A 27,211-nucleotide genomic window follows, 5' to 3' on the forward strand; every position below is an offset into this window, starting at 1 on the left:
GAACAGTCATGGATCTTCTACCACAGTCGAGCTTCGTTGTTTCCAGCTGAATATATCCCTGCAAGAACAATAGGCGAGCTGATATACTATGTGATCTGCCGGTCATTGGTCTAGACCGGCGTACTGTTCGTCCAGGTGGGGCGGAATTTTAGCGAAAGGGGCATGCGGGGCCTTCTTGCCCAGGCATAGGAGACGATAGCGCCCCGCGGGAAACAACCCCTCAGCCATATAAAAAGTCTTTGCTGCCCACCTGGGCAGTATACCATTATTTGTATTGTAATCTCTATACAGATAGAAAAACAAGTGGAAAAATGCTTTGATTATCGAATGCAAAAAGTATCCAGTCCTCTTTCTCATTCGCTATCGTATGCAGATTATCTATCATCTCTGAATTGTGTCATTCTACTTATCTTATTCCTGCCATTAGCATTGTACTCACATGTCTAAAGGGTCATAAGAATCCTTGTTCAAAAGCTTTGTGAGAGGATACTTTACTCTGGAATTCTTCAAGGGAAAGAGTTGAAGTGGAAGTATTTATCTAAGAATCGGTCATAAGCAAATCTGTCACATATTGCAAAAGCTAAAGATGTGATACATAAGAAGAATCGACATTTGCATCACGAGACAGGGGCGGTGGAGTTGGAGCTTGAGCGTACTCCAAGTTTTACCAATTTTCGATCCTGCAAGTCAGAGGGGTGTCAACTTGAATTCTTACATATTCATGCGTACATGATTTGGTTCGGAAAAAGCAAGAGTAAAGTCACTGGCTCACCTGAAAGCCTCCAAAAATCGCCACGATCTCATCATTTGAACCTACTCGCATAGATTTCTCAGGGTTCCACCACTTGCCACTAGTACCAGCCCAGCTTTGTACTGCAGCTTCGTCATTGTCTGTTACCAGGCCAATAGTGTGAAAGGCCGCATATCCATTCTTTTGGTCTTGAACCCCTTCAAACTTCGGCCATGGAGATCCAACGTAACTTGTTTTCCAGGAATCCTATATCCAAGTTGTGTATCTGGGATATTGGATCCATGGATTAAATCAAAGCCTGATATGTATGTGTCTTCATCTTCAACGAACACAGAAACCGCAATTTTCAAAACTGGATAAGAGACAGGAATTGTCTGGGTTTCTATAAAACAGATTGATGAAACTCACCGAGACAATCGAGGGACTCTGATGGTCCAAAGGTTTGAGCTTCTATCGTCAGCCGTGCTTCCTTAATCTGAAATCACTTTTGTAAATGTTTATAACTAACCGTTTTTCAAATTTGCTATTGGTTTCCGCCATGCACATATTGCACAGCGAGATTCAAAAACCTGCATTTTAATCGACAATCGACAACTGAGAATAGGATACTCGGGTTTTGCTATAAAAAAGAGAAGTCAAAGATTCTCTGGGTTGATTGTATCTTTTGAATCGTCATTGAACAGCTGCGGCGGCTAAGTGACCGTGGTCAGCTCTTGCAAAATATCGCGTTACACCCACCTTGGAACTCCGAGTCGGATATGGACTCATCAGCGTTGCATCATCCGAGCCTAGGCCATGCACTCAAGTAGTATTAACCCCCTGACCGCCAAGGAGTTGAAACCCTTGAAATCTAGTAGATTTGAGTTCCTATTTATCACGGGTACTCCCGCTGGATTTGTTTGATATAGTTACTAACAATTTTACCACAAACTACTAGTACTGCAGGTGCATAGGTACCCACCAGTTTCACCTACCTTTCGTATTGCAAGATTTAATTATCCATTAATGCAGGAATGTATTGAAAACTCTTCTGTTTCAAGTCAAATGATAATACTTGTTGGAGAAGTGTTCATAGTAGTATGATCATCTTGGATGTACGCGATTCAGACAACTTGAAGAATAGCAGGAAAGTTTCAACAAAACAACATTGGAATTCATCGAATAATCTAGATCAAGCTCCTCTTTCTCCCCTGCCAACTTGAAGTGTATAAAAGCTCCCCTTCACTGTAGATATATGTAGAATCTATTAGGGTTTCCATTTCTCTTTCTCTCCAGTTCCTTCTCCCGCGCACGTACCCGCTTGCTATGTTCCTTAGAGAACCGCTTCTGGGTCTTCCCCTCGTTTTTAGATCGATCTTAAACTTCTTTAGTCGTCAACTCAGTAGTGAGACCTATTGTTGACTCGGTATCGGAAGGCTTTTTATGCTTCACCCAATCAAACATTTTCAGTGTGTATATTATAAAGTAGTGCTAGGTACACCCGTAGATTACCACTACTAAACACATATTGTCAGTCATCGTGTAGAGGAATAAGATCTGTAGGCTAGACACACTTCTTTCGGGTGGTTTGTGGTACTGTGATAGAGGTCTCAAGTCTTGAGCTGAGATTGAAGGTGCTATTCTCATGGGGCCGGAAACTTGGAAGCGGGGGAGACGATATTGGTGGGCCCAGAGCCGCATGATGTCTCACGGCAGCGTGACTTTAGGTGACTGTGAAGATCTTTGCCACTTCTGGTATCTCTTATGGCTTTCAAATATACTTCCTACGTTGTGTTGATTGGTACTATGTTATAATCTTATTAAGTCAAGGATTCAGTTCAAGGGAAAGATTGAAAGATGGTCAATGAAACTTCGTTCTCTGCTCTTCTATTCGTGGTATATAGTAAACAAAATCCATAACTCGTTCAACAGTAAATTCAACGCAAAGCACTGGTTTGTGCATCTCAACATGAGATTCCGGTATTATGTTCCCAATGACTGTTTTTGTTCTTTTGATATTATTATGCTTTTTGCTTTCCCGTTCAACTTTACTCAATAGCGGATTGAGAGTTACCGCCGGTAACGGGGTTCAGCTTAGGATCCCACTTGAACTTGAAGTCATCACCAAGCTCTTTGCGGATAGCTGTCCAGACAGCCTCCTTAACATTCTTGAACACACCGAAGTTGGCGGGGTTCTCCTCATCATTCTCACCACCCTGGAAGACACCAGTGCGGACAAGACAGGTGTTCCAGCCATACATGTTACCACCGACGATATCGGAGGCGGGGTTGTCACCAACCATGTAAATGTTCTTGGGCAGCTTCTTCTCGCCGTGCAGATCCTCCATCCAGTCGGCCATAACCTCGTCGGCGTAGATGTAGGTAGCGCGCTCGGGCTTACCGTACAGAACACGCTCGAGGTCGTTACCGGATGTAGCCTTGTACATGGCCTCAACACCGAGACGGAAGGCACCCAGGTGCAGACGTGGGGGTCCCTTGTGCTCGGTGGGGCAGAGCAGATCACCCTGTGAGAAGTAGATGGGGATGTGCTTGTGTTCCTTGGGGTTCTTGGTGCGGGTCAGGAGGTATCCGTCTTCGGACATGAGGAGATCGTTGATGATCTGGAAGTCGGTCATTTGGTCCCATGATTCGGCGAAGCAGAGAATGGCGTCGAATTTGAACTTGGAGAAGTCGCGGGGCTTGGCGTGCTCCTTGTCCCATTCGGTGAATCGACCCTGGGGAGAAATCGTAGGGTCCCAGGCAACAATGTCCTTGGGGTGAATGACATTCTTGAATCCGTATTGCTCAGCAACGTCACGGATCTTGTAGCCCTCACCACCGAGAACCAACACATTGTCGTAGTACTCAGAAAGAGCCTGCATGGGGGTGTGAGACTGAATGAACTGGTCGAGGTGGACGGGGTGGTCAAGAATCTCGGACAGCTGTTCAGTCCGAGCCTGCTCGGTCTTACCACCGCCGTTGGTCAAAAGAATGTAAGGGAATGTGATGCCTATTAGGATTTGTTATCGTTAGTGAGCCGATCTTTGATCTTTTTGGTCACTTATATTAACTTACCAAGCTCGTTGTCACCGTTCAGCATCTTCATGACTTCGCGACCCTCCTGAATGTAGTTGTTTCCGTGAACCAGCACACCGTCAATGTCGAAGGCAAAAGCCATGTTCTTCACGGCAGCCACCTTCTCGGGAGAAAGATCTTGCACCTGCGAAGCCATGATATCCTTGCTGATAACGCTAGGGCGGGAGGCACGAGACAGACGCGAGCTTCGCGACATGCGCGGTGAGCGGGGAATAGGGAGAGAAGTTCCAAAGGAGTTGCGAGAGCCACGGCGGTCCCTTGTGGAAGGACCCAAGCTGAGGTGATGCATCATGGCGGAGGTACCGCTCATTGAGCTGCGAGTAGCAGGAATCTCAATAGTCTCGCCATCCTGGGTAGGGATAGCGATGCTTGTACCATCAAGTGGGGAGCGAGCGGCCTGCACATCGCCAGCACGAGCTTCGCCGGGAGGGGCGGATTCAACACCCAGATCAGCGTCAGAGAAACGAGTCATGTTGGGCAATGTGTGTTGTTAGAAGAATCCGTTGGAAGGTTGAACTATTTGAAGAGTCGACAGAAAAATGGGGTACAGATGGAGTATATGTATGGGAAAGGATTTTGGCAGTGTTTAATAGACCCCTCAAAAATGGGTCACGGAGCAGAGTACCGAAGAACAGTATTCAGCCGATGACGACCTAGGACCCGTTTTATAAAAGATGACGCGCTGATCGGTTCCCGTAAGAAGTAGTCCCGGTTTTACGAGATGTGAATGGTGGATCCATAAATTTTTTTGGGCTTCATGTTTTCATTATACGGCCAACGTCCGTTCAAACGCCCGATTGTCTCAACATAGACTAACTAGGCCAGTTCAAGACCACTCAAGACAAATAAAAAAAATGGGGGAATGTATAGTGACGTGGCATTGAGCATCCCGATCATCTTTGAATGGAAGTCCGAGAACAACAACATGGAATGCATATGGGGAAATAATTTTTTGAACGTTTTATAAAATGTTGACGTCACCCGAAACCTTGAGATCTAAAGAAAGCAATGTACATGTACAAGTAAGGATAGTGGGATGTTAGATTAAGCTTGCTGCTGGCCACTCGGGCAAGTTTCCCCTCATAGAGAACTTTGACCGCTATAGTTCTCTTTCCTTGCCTATAACCTCTATTTTATTATTGCATCCTGCGTTTGAGGTCTTCAACTTTTTACAATATTAGAGTGAAAATCATCACGATTTGACCCCTCCAAAAGTCCCTGATAATCAATTTCGATGACGTAGCAATACACGCCAATAATCGCCCATGCATTCGACCTCTGCTTCCCAATCCTCCGGGTTTACCCATTGCGGGCTAACCGGAAAGGAGACGTTTTTGTGGATATCGGTGGATTTCAGATCCACCACACCACCCGTGAGGTGGATAAAGGGGGCGTCGGAGATGTAACATGCGGGCTCCCGCAAGTTGCAAGCAATGCAGGGCGTATACACGCGATGAAGAGATTTCAATATAGTCAATATATACAGGAAAAGAGAGTTCTTCTCTTTGGTGTCTCGGCATGGTTCAGATGGTTCCCGAAGCCTTCGGTGGCGTTGAAGGGTCAAAGCCATCCCGAAACAAAATCCCTAGGGCTCGGTATGTTAGATGAGTGTTCAATCTAGAAGCGAGGTGATTGGATGATCTGGAGGTCTGTTCCCGTCTCCATCGCCGTCCATGATGACATAATGCCGACGATGCCGACCAATGTACGTGCAGCTTTGACCAAGTTTAAGGGGGAAGGGAACAATCGGACGTTTTCGGGTGCCTTACCATCCGGGTTTAATGTTTTCCCGGGGCTTGGGCGCTTCTGATGTTGGGCTAGCCCAGACAGTTTTGGTTCGTTTCGTGGATTCTCGGGTCCCTCATTCCTTATACAGCGCGCGGTGACTCTCTTTCATCCCTAATCAGAAAATCGTCAAAATAAAATGGAAATTTAAATTAAATTAAATTCGAATAAATGTTCTGTTGAAATTCCAAAAATATCAAAAAAATCTAGATTTCCAAAACAAACCCCTTTTTCAAAAAAGAAAATAATAATAACAATAATAAAAAGTTAGCAGAGAACGCCACAACTCAGATCCATCTCTACGGAGTACGTAGACATCAAAACCCGCGACTAGGTATACATTCAATACAGTGTAGATTAGATAGTCCCCTTTTTACATATGCCATATTGCAATCCTGCACATGCTTGACCCCCACCACACAGGCCCTTTATCGCTTTATCGCGGTCCGAAATTGTGCATTCGCGCAACACTTTGACCCCACTACCCCTCCCCTCCTTGACCAAGATTTCTATAGCGCTACTGATGTTGCTAGGCCTCGGAAAAGCATTCTGCATGCACGATCAACGTGAAATGAAAGCAATTAAATCCCGCATGTTGTAATTAGTCAAGGGCTGGTTTTTCGGTTCCTAAGTAGATCCGGCGTCAAAAGCACGCCGAATACTTGATAGAGTTTGCGTCACCGCTGGACCATTGGCTCTTAGGCTTCAGTCTATTGGACGCCCCAGCCGTGTTGCCTATGCACTGATTACTTAGTGCTATAGATCGCCGTGGTTTCTCCGTGGATACCACGATTCAACCGTCGTGCACTGCCGGGCTGGACTAGATAATCCACTACAACTCGCTACGGAGTGGTCTCCTCCGTGAAAGGATGCACTATGTTACTAAGTGAAACGGACGTCCCTGAAAATACCTCGGTGTGAATTGGAATGGAAACTTGAATTCAATCATTTACTACCATGACTCTCATGTGGGTAAAGTGGTGCACCAACGCGTGGTATGGTCTGCGCCATAGCTGGAGCGACTGGTGCTCTCAACTTGAGAGACTTTTTTCCGTGATCTAGGTCATGGAAGAAAACGACCTGAACAGTAATATCGTCGCGTGCATATCGGGAAAACGGAGAGCCAAGAGCAAGTCGCCCTGCGATTAACTCGTGGTTGTTCCCACCGAGAGAATTGCGAGTCAAATGTACTGCTGCATTCTTATCTTCAATGGTCGTCCGCTCCTCTATGAACCTCTCCTGTCCGTTTTTCTGAAGCAGGTCAAAATCAAGAGGTTTATCTGTCTGTGTAGACTGATGGCTCTTTCCTGTTTCTCCATTTGGAGATCCTAGCCATTTGCCCACTAACCCGACTGCCTGTCCGTTGGACAAACTATCCCACAATCCATCGCTTGCCATGATCAAGAAAGACGGTTTACTAGGATCAATCTTCGTACTGGTCACTACAGGCTCTGCAGTGATGTACGGTGGCGTTTGAACATCATATCTAGGCGTTAAGGGTGCGGGTCCGTAGAACCGTTCTTGCATCTCTTTTTGGAACTCCAAAGACCACTTCCACCGACTGTCACCGAAAGCGCGAGATACCATCAGGCCTAATACCCGTCCGTCTTTGACCATAGTATCTTCATTGGGATGTTCTTTCTGCAGTCTTGCAATTTCCTCTTCGTTGCTTCCCGTTTGATCAACCGATAAAGGAATAGCTTCCCAACTGCCATCATGTCTTTGTTGACCCAGCACAGCTCTAGAGTCGCCGGTACAGGCCACATGCAGTGTGCCTGTGCTAGAGTCGTAAAGTGATAGTAAAGCGCATGACCCTGCAAACGCGGGCTCCATTTTCCTAACTCTTTCCTGTAGTGGTTCATTGCTTCGAGATGCTTCCTCAGCTGTCTTAAAAATTGAGACATCGAGGTTCGAAAACGCTTCTACAAGTGCTCGCTGGACCATGTCTTGTGGCAGGCCCTCCCCGCCAGGAGGAGATTCAAGCCGCTCTAGACTATGTCGCACATATGGCAGAAGTTTATGTTTCAGAAGCTCTGCCGTTTGCCAGCCTGCATGCCCGTCAAAAACGGCCCAGGCCATCCATTGCTCCCCATCCTTGAGCGGGGATGGTAGCTGGCCATGAAAGAAGCGATCCTCACAGGGACTGTTAGAGGCCACTTGAGTGCCTTCGTACTTCTTGACACCAGGCACGGTATGAACAGCCTTCGAATAGGCATTTTGTGTAATTATCTGGGTCACTTCGTTTTTTGAAAGGCTTGGCTCAAAAGACAGTTGGTCAGTCGGGGAACTATCTAATCGCGGCACCTTGTGGCTGTCCCGAGAAGACGATGCCCACCAAAAAGCCGGGGCACTGATCACGCCTCCAATAATGATGTTTCTAGTCCGGTTCGGTGCGTTTGTCTTTGATGTGTAGAAACATCTGGCTGACGTGGTCACACGACCAAGGCGCGGCCGAGCCCGAGCGCCCGCTAAGATGGAGGAGAACATGGAACTCAGAGATCGGTGTTCAGCAAAGTGGAACGCCTGGTTTTTTGATCTTCTAGATTTTTTGGAACAATATTTCTGCTGATCCTTCCGGAATTGCGAAAAAGGTACAAGATACAAACAGCTAAACGCCTGAATCAAGGGGTAGCCAGGATCAACAGGTAGGAGGTTTTAGCGTAGTAGTGAGTTAAAGATCGGGTCCGAGAAATTTCATCACACAGTGCCCGGGCGCTGATGGGACGATTCTCACTTATATATAGTACTTTGTTGTAAGAGGAAGTCAGGAGAAGGATGATGTTCTTATTAGCTACCTAACAGTGAAGGTCTAGACATAACCCAGTCACGTGGATCGCCAACATGCCTTATCGACACTCCCGGCGATAACAAAACTAACACCAAGTGGGCCACAACTCCTGGCTGAGATCTAAATGTGAGAGGCCCCGCGGTCGAATCGCGGCTTGGGCCCTCCTTTTTCTTCTTTTTTCTTTCAGTTTCCTATCGCTACAGCAATGGTCTGTAATACAATTAATATTCGGTTATTATATGACAAGGCTGAGGCTGGATGTTTAAAAGACTGGAGCAAAACGGCCAAGCGTCACATAATGTTCCCGATCATGATATGTACTTAGAAAGATTAATACTAGTAACATCTTAAAAATTCGAGTATCACTAACCAAATAATGGAATCATGAAAGAATATGATGCAAACAACATTGAAGCATAGACCTATACCAGAAAAAAAAACACTTCCATGGCTTTTAGGTAAGAGTCTTGGGCATTATGCGAGTGCAATCACTACCTGTAATGTATGACGTGGACCTTGGTTGGAAGTGATTGTAAATCCGTAAGATATAACTTAGTAGATCCTAAATAAAATTCCAGAAGTTCAATTGCAGGCTCTGTGCTCTAAACAAAGACGCCCTCCACCCTCTCTTATAGAGTGTAGATGAAATCAGGACGCTTATCACCGAGCTCTTCAATTTCGCGTTGGTCCAAGCCTTCGATCAATTTATCTCGGTCGCCACGGCGTCGTTTAGCATTCTCTCGTCGCAACAGGAAATACTGCACGATCGAGCCGCCAAACAAAAACAAAACCAGATAAGACAGAACAACGCCGTGCCCAGGATAATAGCGTGGAGCATCCGCATCACGGTAGATGTTGGAGGAGACGATGCCGTTAAGATTTCCCCAGCCAATAATGAATCCCAAAGAAACACCACGCTTGTACACTCCTATTTGATAGTTAGTCATCTGACCTATATTGAAACCAGTTTTGAATTGGTTACATACCCTCAATGTTGTTACTTGCCCATGAGATCGTATTGGCGATTCCCGGGTAAATCCCCATCGCACCAAGGAATGTTCCTGCATACCGACCGCCGGGCGACTCGCATCCCAGTAGCATAGCAAAGCCCACAATTCCGAGCATGGAAGTTGCGATATTGCAAAGTCCTCGCTGTCTTGTACGATCTGCAATGAAACCAATACTGATAGTCAGGATAGCGGCGGCGGCATAAGGGGGCACACTCAGGAGCTGTGCGCGAATGGAGCTGTAGCCTATATCATAAAAATCAGTTTCTGCGAGGATCTATACATAATAGCTCAAAGGATGGTATTTACCCTGCAAACTCAAGTTAGTATTGGAGTATTCAGTAGCCAGAAACCAAGGGATAGACTTACTAGTTCACTAATGATCGTCGGCACAAACAGGGAGAAAGCATATAGCGAGCCATCCGCTCCCATATAGATAATAGCACCGAGCCAAGTCTTCCAGTCTTTCACACTTGCCCAGAAGTAGGACATTTTAAACTCTTCATGCTCAGCACTTGACTGCTGATCTAGAGCGAGACGACGAATAACACGAGCTCGATCCTGCTCGGACAGAAATTTGGCTTGATCGGGGAAATCATAGACACACCAGAAGGAGGCTACACCAATGACGACTGTAGCCAATCCCTCAAGGATGAAGATCCAAGACCACCCTTTTTTGCCTCCAATGCCATCCATCTTGGAAATAGCGGCTGCCAACAGCCCACCAAAAGAGCCGGCTAATGCGGCTGCGGAGAAAAAGATTGCCATGCGAACACCAAACTCGGAGCGCTTGTACCAGCATGATAAGAAATAGCTTACTCCTGGGAAGAGTCCAGCTTCACTTAGACCCAAGAACCAGCGTACAGCCATTAGTCCAGCATAATTGTGAACGAGACCCATTAGCGTCATGCAGATGCCCTATTTAATTGTAGCAAAAGGTTAGAATCAAAGAAATTCCTTGAGCGATTGTAGCTCAAAAAACAAAGGAGAATGGGTATTTACCCAGGAAATCATGATGATTGGAATGAAGATGCTCGGGCGCAAGCGCTTGAGCAGAATATTCGTCAAGGGCTCAAAAACCGAGTACGAAACGAAGAAGATTGTTAGAGTCGCATTGTACTGGGGGCCTGACATGCCCAAGTCTTTGCTCAGACCATCAATTTTGGCATTGCCGATATTTGTTCTGCATTAAGTCAGATCTGAGGTTTTCTTTGTCGCAACAGGGGGCGCAAGCAAACCTATCGAGAAACGAAGCTAAGTATAGTAAACTGAGCCAGGGAACAAGTCGGATATCGAGCTTCCATAATAGCTTCCGATCCTATTATTTCTCAAAGAAATATTATTAGTCTCTGAAGAAATCACTCTGAATCCGGTCTCCGGGTAGATAATCACATACAATTTTCGCACGTTCTTCGTCACTGAGTCCCGCGTCAGGGTCCTCGAGCCTCAAAAGCTTCTCTGCATTGGCATTCAAAACTTTTTCTGGATCTGAAACATGCGAGACGTTCTCCAGGCTTGGCTTGTCCGTTGACTCAGCCATCTTGTTCAACGCTTGGCGAACTTGATCTTTTGTAGTTTCTTTCCCTCCCTTACCGGTAGATGCGCATGTCATGCAAGGAACAAGGAAGAACTGCACGGGACCGAAGCGGGGTATAAATAGTGAAAGAAACGGGATTTACGAGCGGACCAGCGGTCGGCGGGCTAGCGGAGCGGGGGAATAAGTTACTGTATGTCTGTGAGTGAGCTGAATAATGCTCTTCAGTGCCAAGGGGTTAGAAGCTTACACCAATCAAAGGAGACGGATTTTGCGTCTGCATAGGAAGTTTATTGGAGAAAAACTGGAGAAAAACTGGCGCAGGGTCACGTTCTATCCCAGTTCATCAATGATCGGCATTGCAAAAGTCTGATCTACGTGGGGGATACCCGATCAGGGGTCTACGGAATGAATGTTCGGTGGTGGCAACCAAATGCCGAGGGGAGGTATAATTTAAAGGAAGATCTAGCTTTAGACCTGCATAACTCGTATTGGAATTGACAAATCGATATGTATATTGTATATTTCAATGTATATAGTGGGACATCTGGAGTATACCATTGTGCTGACCTTTTCTCATCCCGCGACTCAATTCTGGGGGATTTGCGTTCGTGGGGATCGGGGAGAACTTCGGAACTTGATTGGTCTCCACGTTTTTATTGCGGGGGGCCGACTCCGTTTTACTGTACTTCGGGATTCTACACAGCGAATAACGGGTAGCCGTTCTATTGAAGCTTGGCTTGTTTATGCCGATATTGAACTGGAATATGGAACCGTGGGGATTTGTGTAATTTCCGAAAATCGGATGATGTTCTTTGAATATCTGAAAACTGAGGGACAGGATGAAAATTCCCCGGCGCGAAAAAGATGCGAGCACAAATAGGCTGCATGCACTCTGGCTACTAGCTATTACTAAAGGCGGAAGTTGTGGTAGGGTCAGAGCAAGGGTCTGCGTGGAAGCAGACACTTTCAGGCCCGAATTCGGAATCCTTGCAAAGCTCCTCGTAGGCCCACAGGGCTAGCTTGATGGAGGGGAAATGAAACACTCGCTGCTTCTTCTTGGCAATACAATCGACATATTGCTTACAAGGGAGCTTCTTTTTCAGCTTCCAGAAAGCCTGATGAGCTTCTTCAATGCGACCTTGCAAAAGAAGACAGCGAGTCGCCTTTTTGTCTTCGATCGTCTTCTGAAGTTTTCCAGAGATCGGATAAGTAGGGGTCTCCAGGAATCGAACAGTCACTCCCTCTGGGAGTGAAGTATCGGTTTCATTGACAATCATTTCCGCAAATCGCAGAGTACTCTCTCCAGTCAGAAAAGTGACCATCGCACTTTCATAACCAGTGATTGGGGTGGTATTCATCAGGGACGCTGCGAAAACTTGACCACCCCGCACCCAAGATAGCACTTCTGTAAGAGTAGAGTCGGAAGGAAATCCCTCGATGATCACGGTTCGCTGGGTGGGAGCAGAGGCTTCATGAGAAGGAATGTAACGAATGCCGTAGTTTAGTAACAAGTTATCTTCCATCGGAACTTTCCACAGACGTGAGGTGTTTTTGCCAGCCTGGACCAACTCTTTGATCGACGAAAAGGGACTGGCACCCGCCATGCGCCATAGTAGTTCTGAAGACATTTCCTTCTCGTCCACACGCGTGTTCTCCTCGTTTTGGGTCAGATATTTGGTATCTATGGCTTGGTCGATGATCAAATTCTTTTCACGCGTCAGTGGGGTTTAACAATATAGGAATGTCATTTTCGTGATGAGCCAACCTCGTTGTTGTCGCAGGGATCAGAAGAAACGTAAAGCGAGATGGTTCTGTAGAGTGTCGTCAGATAGTGTACTCTCTTATGATAAATTGCTGGGTATACTAACCTTTTTGGTTCAAGGGCAACCAGATCCGGAGCCTCGTCTAACAAAGACGAGTTATGCCTGGCGAGAACCTTGGCGGGGTGATTGTTGTCTAAGCCAAATAACGCAACAATGTCCTTTGCTGGGTCGCGAGAATAATCCAAACCGTATCTGGGCTTGAGCCCGGCCTTATCCGACATGCTGAAGATGGGTTCAAGGGCTTCAAAGGACTGTGGAGAATGGAAACCAAAAGGTGTTAAGATGGGACGAAGTGGAGTTGAGATGAAGTCGGTGAAGGTTTCTTAAGGTTTGAATATGTGGGTTGAAGGTGATTTGTGATGTGAACAGAGTCCAAGATGGAGAAATGGGTGATCAATCTACATGAGTGAATTATATTGGTCTTATCTAGGCCAGGTAGACTCGAGAACAAATATTGATTGAATAGCAAAAGCAGTTGCAGAATAAATAAAATCGCTTTCCAAAATAGTCATAGATCACTTGAATCCTGGTTCTCTCACTTGAACATCAATGTGGATGGCAGGACTGGACACGTGAGTTGCTGTGGACGTTGATGCCTCGGGGGTCCCTTTATAGCCTCAAGTGAAGGTACTCACGCACACCTCTACCCGAAGAATTCACCACTAGCCAATGCAACCCACGGAAGATTTTCTTCCCAGCATCGCTGCATTAGCTGCCGAGCATCTTGGATCTGAGAACACAAGGTCAGTTGAGTTGTTCTGAGGGGGATTAAGTATTGAGGTCATTTACCTGTTTCATGCCTGACTTTTCTAGGACCAAGAACCGATTGAGGATCTTTGATCGCTGAGAATGGTCTCTGGATTCACAGCCAGCAGTGAACAATGGGAGCAGTGAGCAAACTTCAGTAGAGGCACCGAGTCTCATGCGCCCGAGGGCTTCTACAAGCTGTCGAAGAGCTTCTTTGACTGGGAAGGAGTCTGATGATGATCCTAATACGCGACGATGGAGATGAATCAGCCCTGCACATCGAAAAGCCTCTTCGGTGGCCATCATTTCTTGGCCTTCGATGCCTATATGGTGATTGGGATCAGCATGAACACGATCGCTCAAGCCATCCATGTCGCCTAAGACGGCCTGGGCCTCAAGCACCATATCCGCAGATGGATGCCACCCCGGTCGGAAATGACCCAGCTCGTCAAATCGCTGATTATCGCACTCCTGGACCAGCTTCGCCAACCGAATAAGGAAGAATCCAGTACGAGCTGAAAACCCCGTGAAGCAATCCACGGTGAATTCATCATAGTTGCCTGGACCCGAGCAAGCTGCCAAGACAGAGTGGTATAACATCAACGGTCGGCCAGCTTGACGACATGACAATGCACCAACAGTGTCGATATATCCTAGCCATCGGGCAAAGAATGCACCAATCCTATTACCAGGTCGAGCGATACGGTCACTTCGCGCAAGGAATAAATCACGTGCCAATTTCAAGTGACTCTGCCAGGTGATAGGAACTTCAAACGTCCCCGGAGAAACGATCTTCAGCGACAATAGCAGAATTGCGGTGGCCAGATGGCTATCTGTAATCTCCTCATGCGTCGCTTCCAATGCGACACGTAATGTGGGGAATACATTCCTGACCCAGTGCGCAATACGATTGGACGGTTCGGGGTGTCCTAAATACCGCGCACGATGACTGGCCGAATATGCTAACAATAAATTGAGCAAATTAGGGTCACCAATTGCCACTACAATCCACATACAAGGTTAGTTCAATATTCTTGATTAAAAAACCCCACCATTCCCCCTTTGTGACAAAATTTCAGGATTAACTTACTTGACGGTAGGACCGACATGAACGGGTTATTGTCGCAGTCATGAGGCACCAACATTCGAGATGTATGGTTGATGAAATGATGAAAATACATCAAATTGATTGGATTCTCCAGCAGAGTCGGTGGGAGCGGGGAGAGATACCTCGGAATATTGATTGAGACTGGAGATGCATAATACCCGCCATACTCAGTATTTTGAGGGACTGATGGCGTAGGGTAGGATTTGGGAGACGATTCTTCGGATCTCCCACGAGAGCTGATCACATCAAGAGCGGAATTGACATCAATTGCGGCGTGGTCATTGTTTGAGGCTAGATCTCGGTCTGGTCGCCCACAGTCCAACCCATAATTATCGGTTACGCTCGTGAGATATGCTTGCCATTTGCTCTGAGCAGAAACTGATTCACGTGTGGCCTGGTGATCTTCTTTTCCATCGTTGGGTATTGCATCTATATGATTGAACAATGCCATCCCATCATGACCGACAGGCGAACTAGTATTACTTGGAGCAATTGATGAACCAAACATGAATGCCGATATACCCCCGGGATTTGGAACATTTGAATTTCCATGATCGTCTTTCGGTGCCCCATTCAGCCCATGTCCGATACTGTGCTCATCTATCATGGTCCTTGGTGGTTGACTCTCATTTTCATTGGGGGAATGATTCGTGTCATCCACCGTGTTGCGAAGAAAAGATACAGGCTGAGACACAGAATTTGAATGAAAAGGAAATGCCGATAGAGACCGGAGTCCCACACCTTGATCAGCGGCAGGCGAAAATGCACCATGAAACGTTGGTCCAAACGGATACTGTGCCAAAGAGCCCGACGAAACTGGAGTTAGCGGCGAATGCTCTGGCCAAGTAGATGAAAATTGAATGCCAGCCTGATCCGGCGAGCCTACACCTTCCGATACAGAATGGGGCTTTTGGGAGTCAAAGAGTCCAAGGTGGCCCGGAGTATCTGGGGAGATGGAGCCCATATCGCTAGTATGAACATTCACAAAAGCATCTACAGGATTACTCGTCGCCGGCATAGACATCGAAGTAGAGTCCATATTGTTCGTTGGTGTGGAGTCAGAGAAGGAAATAATTGTGCCACCATATCCACTTGATTGGGATATAGGTGAGTCGACGGAAGCTCGTTTTGTCCGGCCACCCCAATTGAGGCGGACACTATAGTCACATGCCTCACCTTGCCGTTGACAGTTGAGACACGAAGGCTTCTCTTCGCCACTGTAAGTAAAACAATCAGTGAGACCCAAATGACCTAAGATTCGGTGATCACTTACCATTTTACTTTACGAGATTTGCACGGCCTACATGATTCGGTTAATTGGTTATTTCATGACGAGAAGCTTCATCAACTCAAGGATAATGACTTACCAACAGCCCTTTCGGCTTCTTCGCTTAGGCTCCGGCGCACCGGGCCTCCGAGGACGAGGCATCGCACCTCAGGGAATAGATCAATAGATCAATACCCAAATCCGATGTGATAGGGGCAGCAGTTTCCGAAAGAAAAACTGATAGATGACTATTGGCAGCTGTCATCCAGCAGCAAGGCCGCTTTGGAAGACCTGTCGAGTGCCGTTCACAGGGCAAAGCAGGCGCGGTTGGATCACTTTCTACGTCGAGAGTTGTGTTGACCCCAAGTGGCGACAAAACGATAGTCGACCAAGCACCCACACCTAGTAGACGCGCACATCGAGGTGTGGGAGGGAGATGTGCCCAAAAAAGATCAAGTTACTGCTGTAAATACAGCACTGGGAGATTCGGTGTCGTGTAGATGCAGCACCAAGAATTATAGGGTTATGATGATCTTGACGATCACAAAACGTGGCACAATCTGGGGAATTCCGGGGTAATGGCCCACTTCAACACTTGACACTCTTTCCCATGTGCTCACACAGGAGATCAGCTTTTGTACGAAATAAGAAAGAACAAGCAGGATGCGAAAATATTAATCCTCGAGAAAGATGCGAGAAAGTGTGGGGAAAGCCCACGATAAGGCTGACTCAGACGGTGATCGGATTAACCCGCGGTCCGACACGGGATGCCGCGGGATACCGGTCACGTGGCGACGTCATAGGGGCCCTCGGGCCCCGATCTGGCTGGATTTCCAAGGTTACCCTTGATCTCCCGAAGTTCTGCCAGTCGTGGAGAAGGGTCATAATTTATCTTTTACCAGCCTGTCCCTGCTTCTCGGAACCTCATTCAACTCCGACATGTCCGAGTCACTCATTAAGCACCATCCCCTGCAGCGACTAACAAGTCCATCCAGGGGAATCTCTGCTTTGGTTCATGTAAGACATTATTTGAAGCGGTCTGACACTAGGCTGTTTGCCAAACTTATATACATGTATCGTGTCTAATTATCATATCCAATTGACATAGTTGGGTGGCCTGGCGAGTTTCCTGTGGTCTTTCAAATAGTATGTCACCCCCGAGTGATTTCTCGTGTGGATCTATTACATGTCCGACAACCGTGGAAGACTAATAAAAACCAATAGTATGCATGAAAATCCTAATAGGGCGTGGGTCTTCCTGAGAATTCATTTCCACTTATCTCATTTGGGGAAATCATAGAGATACTAATGGAACCAGAAACGAGGCATATGGCTGGCACTTCCAGTACTTGACCGTCATTGGTCTGACATTGTCTACATTGACTTTTCTCGTTGCCTTGGTAGCAGATATCACTCTATCGCGGCGTCTCTTTTTATTCAAGAACCTATTATCAGTATGCAGTGCTCCAATGGAGGTATTGATTAGTGTCCTTTACTGGGGGCTTCGGTTGGTCAGTAAATTAAACATTTCCAGGAATCTGACAACGAACTAATGAAGCCATTTAGATTGATGAGCGCCTGGTTCTACCTGATTGGGCCTTCATTCCACTTCACGCAGGTTTGTCGAAATGCAATCTCGTATTAGGCGGTTCCACAATACTAACACGGCCCCATCAGATATTAGCTTTCATGCAATCCCGTCCGTCGTGATGTTGATAGACTTGCTCTTTCTGTCTCCACCATGGACCATCACTGTCCTACCCTCCTTGGCTATTTCCGGAAGCATAGCTTTTGTCTACTGGTTCTGGGTAGAGCATTGCTTCTCATTCAATGGGTTCTATCCATACCCCATTATGGGAGAACTGCCAACCCCTGGTCGAATTGGACTTTTCACAATGAGTGCTATTGTTATGGCTTTGAATACAGTCACGCTCAAATGGTTCTACGGCCGAGTCAATGGCTTTGGTGTTTATATTCCGGCACAGTCGCGGCCTGGCAATATTAAGCGAAAGGACGGTCTTTAAGTTACGGGGCACAGGCTACACGATTGGTCACCTTTTCGGGAGTTTTCATGCGAGGCGATCTAACCGAAATCAAATTTAATATCGATATGCATGGAGCTGTGGGAATCTTTCAACTTTGACAATCGAGTTTAGTCTTTTATCGAGCTGTTTTTTGGTCTTGCAAGACTGCATATTTCACATTCGAGCTGTATGAGTGGTGATTGCATTGCGGGGTCTTTTTTAAACGCTTTTGGCCGTTCCATGATGTATAGTATGTTCGGGGTTTGTTCCATATCGTTCAACATGATGTAACCAAATAGTTGAACGGATATGTTGTATATAAACATTTACAGCTCGCGAAGTATCTGTACAAATTTCAAACTCCCAATTATGTGTACTCAGAATTTTCACGTATATCATATTGGTGATCTATCGATGTTCATGGGTCTGTAGTACATAAGGTATCGACTCAAGGGCTTAGAAATTTCTCCAACTGTACCTTCAAAGTTTGAAGCAACTGCAAGTATTCACTACCTAGGTAGCCATTTTCGATTTTTGTGTATTTTTGCCAACTTGAAGTTGTACTCATACTAGAGCCTGGGTTCGAACTTGATTTTTTTTCCGTTTCCTGGCATCATGATAAAGATACTATAGGTATCCATATTCTAGAATACTAGTAAACCCAAGTTGGAACCTGGGACGAGATTAGTACTTATTTGAAGATATTCCTCCATTATCATATCAATTAAATAAGCTTCACAGATCGATGCGACCGAAAAAGTCCAGTCATTTTTGTTAAACGCTAGTATAAAATGTATAATATAGGTAGCCCAGCTGGTATGCAATCCGCCGCTCAATTCCAGATGCCGCCAAGGACGCTGACATAAGGATTCTCCACTCCGGCTCTGCGCTCTGGATTGCTAGAAACATCAGTCTCTTGTCACACCTTCAATTTCGATCACTTGCCCAGCTGCCTCTATTATCACCATGTCAGCACGCTCGGTACTTGGTGGTCGACTGACCTCGACCTCTATTGGCTCTCTCGCCGCCCCTTCCCCATGGATGGCTTCCCAACAGGTCGCACGCCTGTACTCAACCGCCGTCCGTCCGTCGCCGACTACCGCGTCCAAGCTCGCTATCCAGCGTCATGTTCAGCCCATTTCTCCAGCCCTAGACCGTTCCACCAAGCGCATGCAGTCAACAACTTCCGCACAAGATGAAGTAAAGCTCGACTGGAATTCCTTCTTCAAGCTCCGTGCTTCCCGCCGTCGCTACTCCTTGGCCTCTTCCGTTGCGAGCTCCCTCGTGAGCACTACCGCTGGTGTGCAGATTTTGTCAGCTCAGGATTTGGAATCTTTGGGCGCTCAGGTTATGGGCCTGGACCCCTTCGTGGTTCTGGGATTGGCAACAGCTGCTTGTGGTGCTGTCGGGTGGCTCCTGGGCCCAGTTGTCGGCAATGGCATCTGGGGTATGGTTCACCGAAAATACAAACCATCCGTTGCAACTGTAAGGAATCCAATCTAGTCTGTTCACTGATGGGATTGGGATGAATGACTAACTCTCCATCGCGTTTCACAGAAAGAGAAAGAATTCTTCGATCGCATTCGCAGATTCCGTGTTGACCCTTCGACAAACTCGATCGCCAACCCCGTCCCAGATTACTACGGCGAGAAAATCGGCAGCGTGCAAGGATACAGGCAGTGGCTTAAGGACCAGCGCGCCTACAACCGAAAGCGCCGCAACTTCATTGCTTAAATTTCCATTTCTAAGTCATTTACTACTGCAAATTTGTGTGTATACCGTTGATCCTGCTTGCGATGCTCGCAGATTCTTGACCAAATACTGGTCGCATTATTTTCTTTCTGGATACGGATTGGTGTTTACTGCTTTTTCTTTTCCCATCTCATTAGCGGTCTGGGCGAGTTGGGTATTACATTTGTATTTCAAAATGGCCTTTGATAGCACCGTTAACCACCATTACAATCAAGCTGATCTAAAATTTATTGAATTTGAAGCATCTAGTTCAATATTCATATTTACGCTACCATTGCATCGATAGCGAAATGCTCATAGCCTTGGATATTCTGCGAATGATGAACTGTGCTATGATTGATGAAAGCTGCCGCGATCTAACATGCAAGTAACACATACAGCCAAGACACCTTGGGAGAAAGCATTACAACTTCGACGAAGAATTGGCCTTGGGCTTTCGACCAGTATCCACCTCAGTCCACCACGGCAGATGTGCAGGCAAGCTTTGATCCAGATTTGCCCGGAAGTTTGGCTTACGTTTCTCGAAGAACGCTGTGACGCCTTCTGTTTGATCTCTGTAGACGAATTTCGATTAATATTCGCACATCACACGGATTGAGACGGATATCTACATACTCTGATCGGAACATGTGGTAAATGTTTTTCGATTCTATCAAGTGTGCCATTTCAGGCGAACCGGCATCATGCCATATCATGGCGCGATTGAGATAGGATGCTGTAGGGCTGACATTTTCGGCAATCTCGATCGCTAATTCGAGGGCTCGAGGCAATACCTGAGAAGGCTCGGGCATGATTTCATTGAACAAATCACCAAAGTGCTTTACTGTAGGTGGGAAAACTGCACCGGTACTAAGCAAGTAGCTAGCGTTTGAGTGGCCGATCAAACGAGTGAGGAAAAATGACGAGCATGCTTCCATTGTGATTCCACGGCGAGCAAACACGAATCCATATTTCCCTTTCTCATAGCCAATCCTAGTCGTTGTTAGCTAGATATTTGCAAGAATACTCTCAAATGCTTACCGAATAGCCGTGGGAAGGGTCATAGTCATGCCTACGCCAACTGCCGAGCCCTGCATGGCTGCGATAGTGGGTTTCCGGCATCGATGGATAGCGAGAGAAACACGTCCACCTCTGAGCTTGTTAATAGTGTTTGAGCAGCGATGTTCTCAAGGTATACGTACCCGTCACGATGATCAGCCGGTCTCTCTTGACCAAGGTGGCGGTTGAATCCTATATCCAAGTCTGCGCCAGCGCAGAATGTCTTACCAGCACCTGTTAAAATAATCACCTTGACACGCTCGTCGGCATCAAATAGAGGGAAGAGCTTCTCAAAGTCTTCCATCATTCCACCCGTGAAGGCATTGTGTTTGGTGGGCCGATTCAGTGTAACAACCACAACTGGAGTCGCCTCTGGTGCCCCTTCTGGGTGATGTTTAACAATGATATCACCCGAGGTTGAAATAGTTTCATACGAGACTGGGAGTCCCAGAGGGGCGGGGTCAAATATCATTTTGGTATAGTAGTTAAGGTCTTAGGATAATTGTGTCGGTTGGATTGTTAGAATTTGAATCTGACGATCAATTGAAAAGAGAAAGGCCGATCGGTTCAATATATGGAGCCTTGACATGCACAGTCTTATGCACTTGAGTTCTTTGATTAGTGATCATTCCTATCTGTTATCGGTTCCTGGTCTATGCATGACCTCGGTTCGGCGTAGTTGTTTTGCGGGGAAAGGATACGTGGTGAGTGGGGTCTAGTCCTTTCCTCGGACAAATTGCAGAGTATAAATGGAAAAAGAAAATATAGCTGACCTGATGAATGGAGCATAAAAATTCTGAGTCAGTTTCTAAAGGGAATGGTCTCGATCATTAATATGTACATACGTTTAGTCGAGAGAATCGGAGCTTCGGTAATGCTTTCGACCTTGGAGTGCGAATATTTTCCTGTAAGAGCTTCAGGATTATGCAAGAATGCCTTGATTGAGAGAAGCTTGTTGATACAGCCGAGAACTAGAAAGCTCTTTGCCAATATCCAATTCTAGAGAAGCAAGAAGTGCTTGGAAACCAGGGTTTACTATTCCGTATACTGTGAAAAGTCTGCAGGGCTGAAGACAACACAGTATGTACAGGAATGGTTCATGGAATGCAGGGACTGGGGTACCATTCGCTCTCGAGAAATCGCCCCTGATATTGATACACATATTGACATCCAATGATCTTACAATCTGCTACAGATAAACGAGCGTCTGAGGTAATGGAGGCAACATGTTCTCCTTTTGTCGATGGGTTCATGACCTCATCGATGCTTGGCATGAAAAAAGATTTCAGTGTCACCTGGACATGACAGACACGACATCCGCAACCACATTAACATCACCTGCCCTCTTGTCATTGACTTCCAAGGTTTTCAATTGATATTTTGGATCGCCCACTTTCCCCGATTTTCCATTCGGACGCAGATCAGCAAGCAATTTGAGGGTCATAAGGCGGAACTAAATTTGCCGTACCCCTTCCCCCACTTTCCTGCCGAGCTTCATCTCCCCTCGATCTTTTTCTTACTACACATCAAAATGAGCGGCCGAAATATCTCATATGGGCGCGGCGGCGCTGGTAAGTCAATCAGCTTCACCCCGAATAAAATGAATTGAATCTAACCTTTATTTTTTATAGGCAACATTTCCCGCCAACAGTCCGCAACTACACCTAAGGATCTCGTCACCCCTACAATCAAACAGGAGGTCTATACCACCGGCCGCGGAGGATCCGGCAATATGGTCCAAAATAACCCCGATAGACCAGAGATTGCGCGAGAGAGTCAAGATGTGGAATCGCCTCCACTGAGAGCACAGCAGATGCCCCATCACACTGGACGAGGTATGTAGATACACGTGCCCACAAAGCTAGAAGCACGGAAGCTTATTACGGACTACAGGAGGCGTGGCCAATGCCTATATTCCTACAGCGGAAGAAGAAGAACGAGCTCGTCTACAAGAGGCTGAACTTATGCGTGTGCGCACGAATGATAGAGACCGCATCAAGGAAGTCGAACATGAACGTCAGGAACTAAGAAAAGAGTCTCCGGCTGCTTGATCGCATCGGAAATACGATAGACATTATGACTGACAAAGGGCATGGAAAGGGCATCATTCTTGTTGCCTGACAGTATTCCCGGTCTTGCCCTTCTGTCGCATATATCTGATTGGATCCCTGAGAGAGACAGGAAGTACTGCAGGCAGTACTGCGGTCATACGAAGCTCTTTCGAGACTTGATTTCCCTGGTTTTGAACTTCTTCTCTTTTTTTTTTTTTTGCTTTCCATCCTGGGCTTACATATACGGCTCATCATATTTCATTATTATCCCATTCCCGGCTCGACTATCCACACGCCGCGCGGAATGATGGGTATTTTGGAATACTTTTACAAAAGGGATTGGCGCTCGGAGTCGGAATGGATGCTGGGCTTTAGGACCTTCGAATTTCAGTTGGCGGTTCTTTTCGGCTGTTGTGATTGAACATCTGGTTAAATTTTTATCTCAGACACATAGAACACTCTAGAATTCGATTTCTATCCTTATCAAAACGCTCTCATGGATCATTATATACAGTAAACGCGCCCGTAAAGCTATTGACCCACGGGATGCATGTGGAGAACCGATTAACATGTCGATGCGAAGAATCAGTCTCTGAATTAGGTTTGGGTATGTCGTATCGGGCGCACGATGCGGTAGCAGTGCGCTATAGGAAGTACAGTATCAGCCAGAGAGATGCCTTATCATCAATCATTGGGAAAGCCATAGATCCTTGTCAACCGCTCCGGCTGCCCAGGTGACAGACTTGATGTTCGTGTAGGTCTATGAGGAGATGTGGTTCGCGATTTTGGTGCGCAAGATGTTTCTTCAGCATCACATTATTCGTCGGGTAAAAACCAGCCCATAGCATCTGCAGGCCACGCGATCAAGTCGCGCCATTCTGGCTCAAGTTCATCCACGATCTCTTTGAGAAGGCGGATTCCCCAGTCACCCATCCACCACGAATCTCGTAAATGGTGCAGCACAACAGCATAGTGGGCTAGTATAACTAGTGCAAAGGGGTTGCGCTCAGCAACCAGTTCGGGATATCGAACCGGGATGTGGAAGCACCAGCAGAAAGCAAAATCTTTTGGCTCTCCACCATTCATCAGTTGCTCCAATGAGTTGCTGAGATGCAAGATAGTTTCGTTGAAGGTTTCCTTCTCGTGGCTCGAGTCACGGAGGGCTTCGGTCTCATTCCGTCGCTGAAGAGATGAAATCACCAACCTCGACATGTTTGGCATTCTCGGCCTTGTTTCATCAGGCCGAACTAGCGAATACAGCTCGCCGGTTGTCACACGCTCCAGGGTCATTACCATGGCACCTACAAGCCAGCGTGTAAGTTGGAATACTTCTAGGAATTCATCTAGAATATCAGGTCGTTCTTCGTCTTCCACGTCGTCGTCTATCAGGCAATATGCAAATGAAAATACCATCAAGACACCACATAGTGCGAAATGGGCATCACATTGGGAATCGGTGAATTCTTGGGTACCGCTGATGTTGATTCCTGCTAATGCGAGGCCTTGGTGTTCGCGAGCAGCAGCTAGATATCGCCATTTGCGCTCCGGGCTGGTGCTTGTTCCCGCCACATGCAGCGCCGATAAGGCCAAAAGTCCGTGGCGTAGAGATGGAAATCGTAATGATAAGCGTGGAATGACGGTTTGCCATAATGATTCGGCTGCATGGTCCCGAGCCATAGATCTATATGTTGTTGTGCACCAGTGCATCATCAATTCGAGATCTTGCAAGCCGAGTGTTTCCTCCATATCAGACGACAAGTTAGTTTGGGGTGGTGGTGTCTTCGTGGAGATCTCAGCCGGGTCTGGCATCAAGTCAGTCATAATTGGCAAAGAGTCGGAGGACATAGATGTGGTCGTTGATGAGACACTCGAAGCAATCGAGGCTGAACGAGCCTTTGTATCAAGGCGTGTTAGACGAGGGCGACCGAGTTGTTGGCTTAGGACCATTTTTTGATCGATGCAGTTGTGATAGCTCGGTTCGGAGCACTAGATGTGGCGACTGTCAGAGATTCCATTTGATAATTTAATTTTCCATTTTATCTTTGCTCTTTGCTCTTCCCTTTTTTCTCGCGCAAGGCGGGGGTGATCAGGATGCATGGAGCTATGGGCGCCACGGAATCTCACGAGGATCCGAAAGGGAGGGGAGGTGTGAGAAATCACAAACGCCGGCCAATACCGGTAAGTGTCGAACATATTTGAAAATGCATACCTGATATTCTCTCTGCAAACTTTCCCGTCGAAGGCGCTTCTTTGACCAGCTAGGCATAATGCTGCCCAGATATTAAGGGATATTGATGTGCTTTGCTTTGGATATCAACAGGCTGTCAGAGCGCTCTCCTCAAGCGACATATATAAGAGAAGAAATTCAGTTCGCATGAGCGAAGCCAAGATTTAGGACGAGCAAGTAAGAAAAAAAAAAGAAAAAGGATCTTGGCCCCAAACAAATCCTGTCTACATGCTGTGGTGGGGGAGCAGGCCAACAGAATACTACGACAATGTACGGAGTATTGATTGAACAATCCTTGATAGTGGAAACCGGGAGAGCCATTCACGACGAGAAAAGGAGACAAAAACAAAAGCAAGACCTCCCAAATCGGAAAATGCAGCTTCAAATCGACAAGTGACATAATCGGGTTCTCCACTCTACATTGCGGGTTTTCGCCCTTTGCCTTCTGCAAGCTCCGGCAGGTTGCAAGTTGCGTGCCATGTACAGCTGATCTGGCACCAATGAAACATCCGTTCATGAAATCCATGTCTTGATCAACATACTCCACTGCAGACCCACGAGCAAACCATTGGCAATGAACCCGCCTAGAAAAGTCCATTCAGAATCCTAGTTCGCGGGTGCAGCTCGGTTTTTTTCACTCCTACACCCTTTTTCCATCTCCACTGAGGCCCGCGGGGGCCAAAACGGCAGCGCGTCTTGCCGCATCGCGATTAGGCCGACTGGGGGATCCACAAAGACCCCACCGGGTGACATCCCAATCGCATCTTATAGGCCGAGTCTATCCGCATTAAGTGTATCGCTGAGCCATGCGTTTTCCAAAACGGGGCAAACGCAACATGGTCCATGCATGTTACGAGCAATCGATAGGTGACGAGCGGAAGATGCTTTGCTCCACAAAGGGAGGTCTTCCCATTCATCCCCTGGTTGCATGGAAGATGTACTTTCGTGTTTGTGATCTACATGCGATATACACACGGCGATTTTTCGAGGAAATCACGCGGAGTACACGGGGTACACTGTCTTCTGCCTCGGCAGTCCTTACCGGTAGATGATTGCCTACTATTTACAGTTACAGTTTTTTTTCTCTTGTCCGTACTCCGTACTCCGTAATACGAATATTTATATGAATGAGGGGTTCTTCTATTTCCCCAGGCATCAATATTCAAAAATAAGAAAACTCTTTTTTTAGGCACTTTTGACTTTATTCTCGAATACATCTAGACGTTTCTTTCTGCCCGGTCGCATGGTGCTTGGATCCTGTTGGGGTTGCGTCACTGACGTGCGCCACGTCTCTCGGGGCTTCATAACCGATGCCCCTGCTTTTGCCAGATATAGCTAGATGCGATCATACCCAACAGTTAGGCGTTCTCCGAGATTGAATTTGATTTTGGGGGTCGCAGTGGAACCGAATGATGCTTTCCTTAATGTGAAAACCTGAAACTCCCACGTCAAATCCCACTTCTACGGGCTACGGCCCCATTTATTAACTTAATGTGGCATGCGGCCCGTGTATTGATCAAAGCCAATACTACGCGAGCCAGGACGTGTCGCTACAAGGCTCTATAATGCGATCTAGGTACGCCTGTGGAGTGCGAATCCTACTGTGGTGTGGAGAGCCTCGCCGATTGTGCCGTTACTTGTTTGGGGATATGCACATCTTATAACTCTTCCCGAGTGCATAATTTCTAAATTAATTTCATCTCAAGTGGTCCATGCTCCCTCGGATCGGCGCCTAGTTCTACGGAGCACAGGTTGAAATTAACCCCCAGCCCCCGGGTCTGGATGCCGTGATCCGTGCGTCCATGTGCTACTGCTGCTCGCTAAGTAACGTTGCCGTGTTAGGCTATACGCTCGTGAGCTTTCAGTGGCTCACCGGCATCGGTGTGGTCTGACCTAGCACCTTTAATCTTGGAGATCATAAAATCACAAGTTTATTATCATGAGCTAGTTTAGTCTCGCAGATAACGAAAAGTACCCGGGCACAAGAGTCTGCAAGTGGGCACTCATGATCGTTGAGGGCGGTTTACTTCATACACATACATATTGATGTCGGACCTCGGGGCCGACGGGTGCCAACAGTTCGGTAGACCGCAAAGCAAAATATGGGCGCAAATCACATTAGATGCACATCACGGCCCCAGTGGTCACATCCGACATTCCCGGCATCCAATTGCAGCATGAATGACCCTACTATTGGTCGCCTTTGAGTTCGGTGCTGGGATTACGAAAAT

General features: G+C 46.8%; 10 protein-coding genes across 10 annotated transcripts; 2 read left to right on the forward strand and 8 right to left on the reverse strand.

The window, feature by feature from the left end:
- Positions 1-538: 538 nt before the first annotated feature.
- On the reverse strand, positions 539-1,297 carry N7478_005979 (uncharacterized protein; the record flags this gene model as incomplete). The annotated part of the gene is made up of 3 exons (XM_056922193.1): positions 539-580; positions 773-980; positions 1,260-1,297. The coding sequence occupies 3 exons, from the start codon at positions 1,295-1,297 to the stop codon at positions 539-541; spliced, it is 288 nt and encodes a 95-aa protein (XP_056780230.1).
- Positions 1,298-2,778: 1,481 nt separating this feature from the next.
- On the reverse strand, positions 2,779-4,298 carry N7478_005980 (haloacid dehalogenase-like hydrolase; the record flags this gene model as incomplete). The annotated part of the gene is made up of 2 exons (XM_056922194.1): positions 2,779-3,740; positions 3,806-4,298. The coding sequence occupies 2 exons, from the start codon at positions 4,296-4,298 to the stop codon at positions 2,779-2,781; spliced, it is 1,455 nt and encodes a 484-aa protein (XP_056780231.1).
- Positions 4,299-6,556: 2,258 nt separating this feature from the next.
- Positions 6,557-8,098, reverse strand: N7478_005981 (PP2C family serine/threonine-protein phosphatase; the record flags this gene model as incomplete). The annotated part of the gene is made up of 1 exon (XM_056922195.1): positions 6,557-8,098. The coding sequence occupies one exon, from the start codon at positions 8,096-8,098 to the stop codon at positions 6,557-6,559; it is 1,542 nt and encodes a 513-aa protein (XP_056780232.1).
- Positions 8,099-9,028: 930 nt separating this feature from the next.
- On the reverse strand, positions 9,029-10,946 carry N7478_005982 (allantoate permease family MFS transporter; the record flags this gene model as incomplete). The annotated part of the gene is made up of 6 exons (XM_056922196.1): positions 9,029-9,327; positions 9,386-9,683; positions 9,776-10,324; positions 10,409-10,589; positions 10,645-10,724; positions 10,803-10,946. The coding sequence occupies 6 exons, from the start codon at positions 10,944-10,946 to the stop codon at positions 9,029-9,031; spliced, it is 1,551 nt and encodes a 516-aa protein (XP_056780233.1).
- Positions 10,947-11,842: 896 nt separating this feature from the next.
- Positions 11,843-12,987, reverse strand: N7478_005983 (uncharacterized protein; the record flags this gene model as incomplete). The annotated part of the gene is made up of 3 exons (XM_056922197.1): positions 11,843-12,649; positions 12,709-12,754; positions 12,812-12,987. 3 exons carry the CDS (start codon positions 12,985-12,987, stop codon positions 11,843-11,845), a joined length of 1,029 nt encoding a protein of 342 aa, XP_056780234.1.
- Positions 12,988-13,534: 547 nt separating this feature from the next.
- N7478_005984 (Zn(II)2Cys6 transcription factor) lies at positions 13,535-16,050 on the reverse strand (the record flags this gene model as incomplete). The annotated part of the gene is made up of 4 exons (XM_056922198.1): positions 13,535-14,514; positions 14,604-15,838; positions 15,895-15,921; positions 15,989-16,050. The coding sequence occupies 4 exons, from the start codon at positions 16,048-16,050 to the stop codon at positions 13,535-13,537; spliced, it is 2,304 nt and encodes a 767-aa protein (XP_056780235.1).
- Positions 16,051-18,878: 2,828 nt separating this feature from the next.
- N7478_005985 (presequence translocated-associated motor subunit PAM17) lies at positions 18,879-19,646 on the forward strand (the record flags this gene model as incomplete). The annotated part of the gene is made up of 2 exons (XM_056922199.1): positions 18,879-19,397; positions 19,470-19,646. The coding sequence occupies 2 exons, from the start codon at positions 18,879-18,881 to the stop codon at positions 19,644-19,646; spliced, it is 696 nt and encodes a 231-aa protein (XP_056780236.1).
- Positions 19,647-20,067: 421 nt separating this feature from the next.
- Positions 20,068-21,174, reverse strand: N7478_005986 (enoyl-CoA hydratase/isomerase family protein; the record flags this gene model as incomplete). Its single annotated transcript, XM_056922200.1, has 4 exons — positions 20,068-20,218; positions 20,280-20,636; positions 20,685-20,795; positions 20,846-21,174. 4 exons carry the CDS (start codon positions 21,172-21,174, stop codon positions 20,068-20,070), a joined length of 948 nt encoding a protein of 315 aa, XP_056780237.1.
- A 1,059-nt stretch (positions 21,175-22,233) lies between these two features.
- On the forward strand, positions 22,234-22,753 carry N7478_005987 (DUF3602 domain-containing protein; the record flags this gene model as incomplete). Its single annotated transcript, XM_056922201.1, has 3 exons — positions 22,234-22,273; positions 22,334-22,537; positions 22,596-22,753. The coding sequence occupies 3 exons, from the start codon at positions 22,234-22,236 to the stop codon at positions 22,751-22,753; spliced, it is 402 nt and encodes a 133-aa protein (XP_056780238.1).
- Positions 22,754-23,569: 816 nt separating this feature from the next.
- On the reverse strand, positions 23,570-24,700 carry N7478_005988 (uncharacterized protein; the record flags this gene model as incomplete). The annotated part of the gene is made up of 1 exon (XM_056922202.1): positions 23,570-24,700. One exon carries the CDS (start codon positions 24,698-24,700, stop codon positions 23,570-23,572), a length of 1,131 nt encoding a protein of 376 aa, XP_056780239.1.
- Between the last annotated feature and the right edge of the window lie 2,511 nt (positions 24,701-27,211).

The sequence above is a fragment of the Penicillium angulare genome (assembly GCF_028827245.1).
Source record: "Penicillium angulare strain IBT 27051 chromosome Unknown utg000004l_segment0_segment0, whole genome shotgun sequence".
NCBI classification, from domain to species: domain Eukaryota; kingdom Fungi; phylum Ascomycota; class Eurotiomycetes; order Eurotiales; family Aspergillaceae; genus Penicillium; species Penicillium angulare.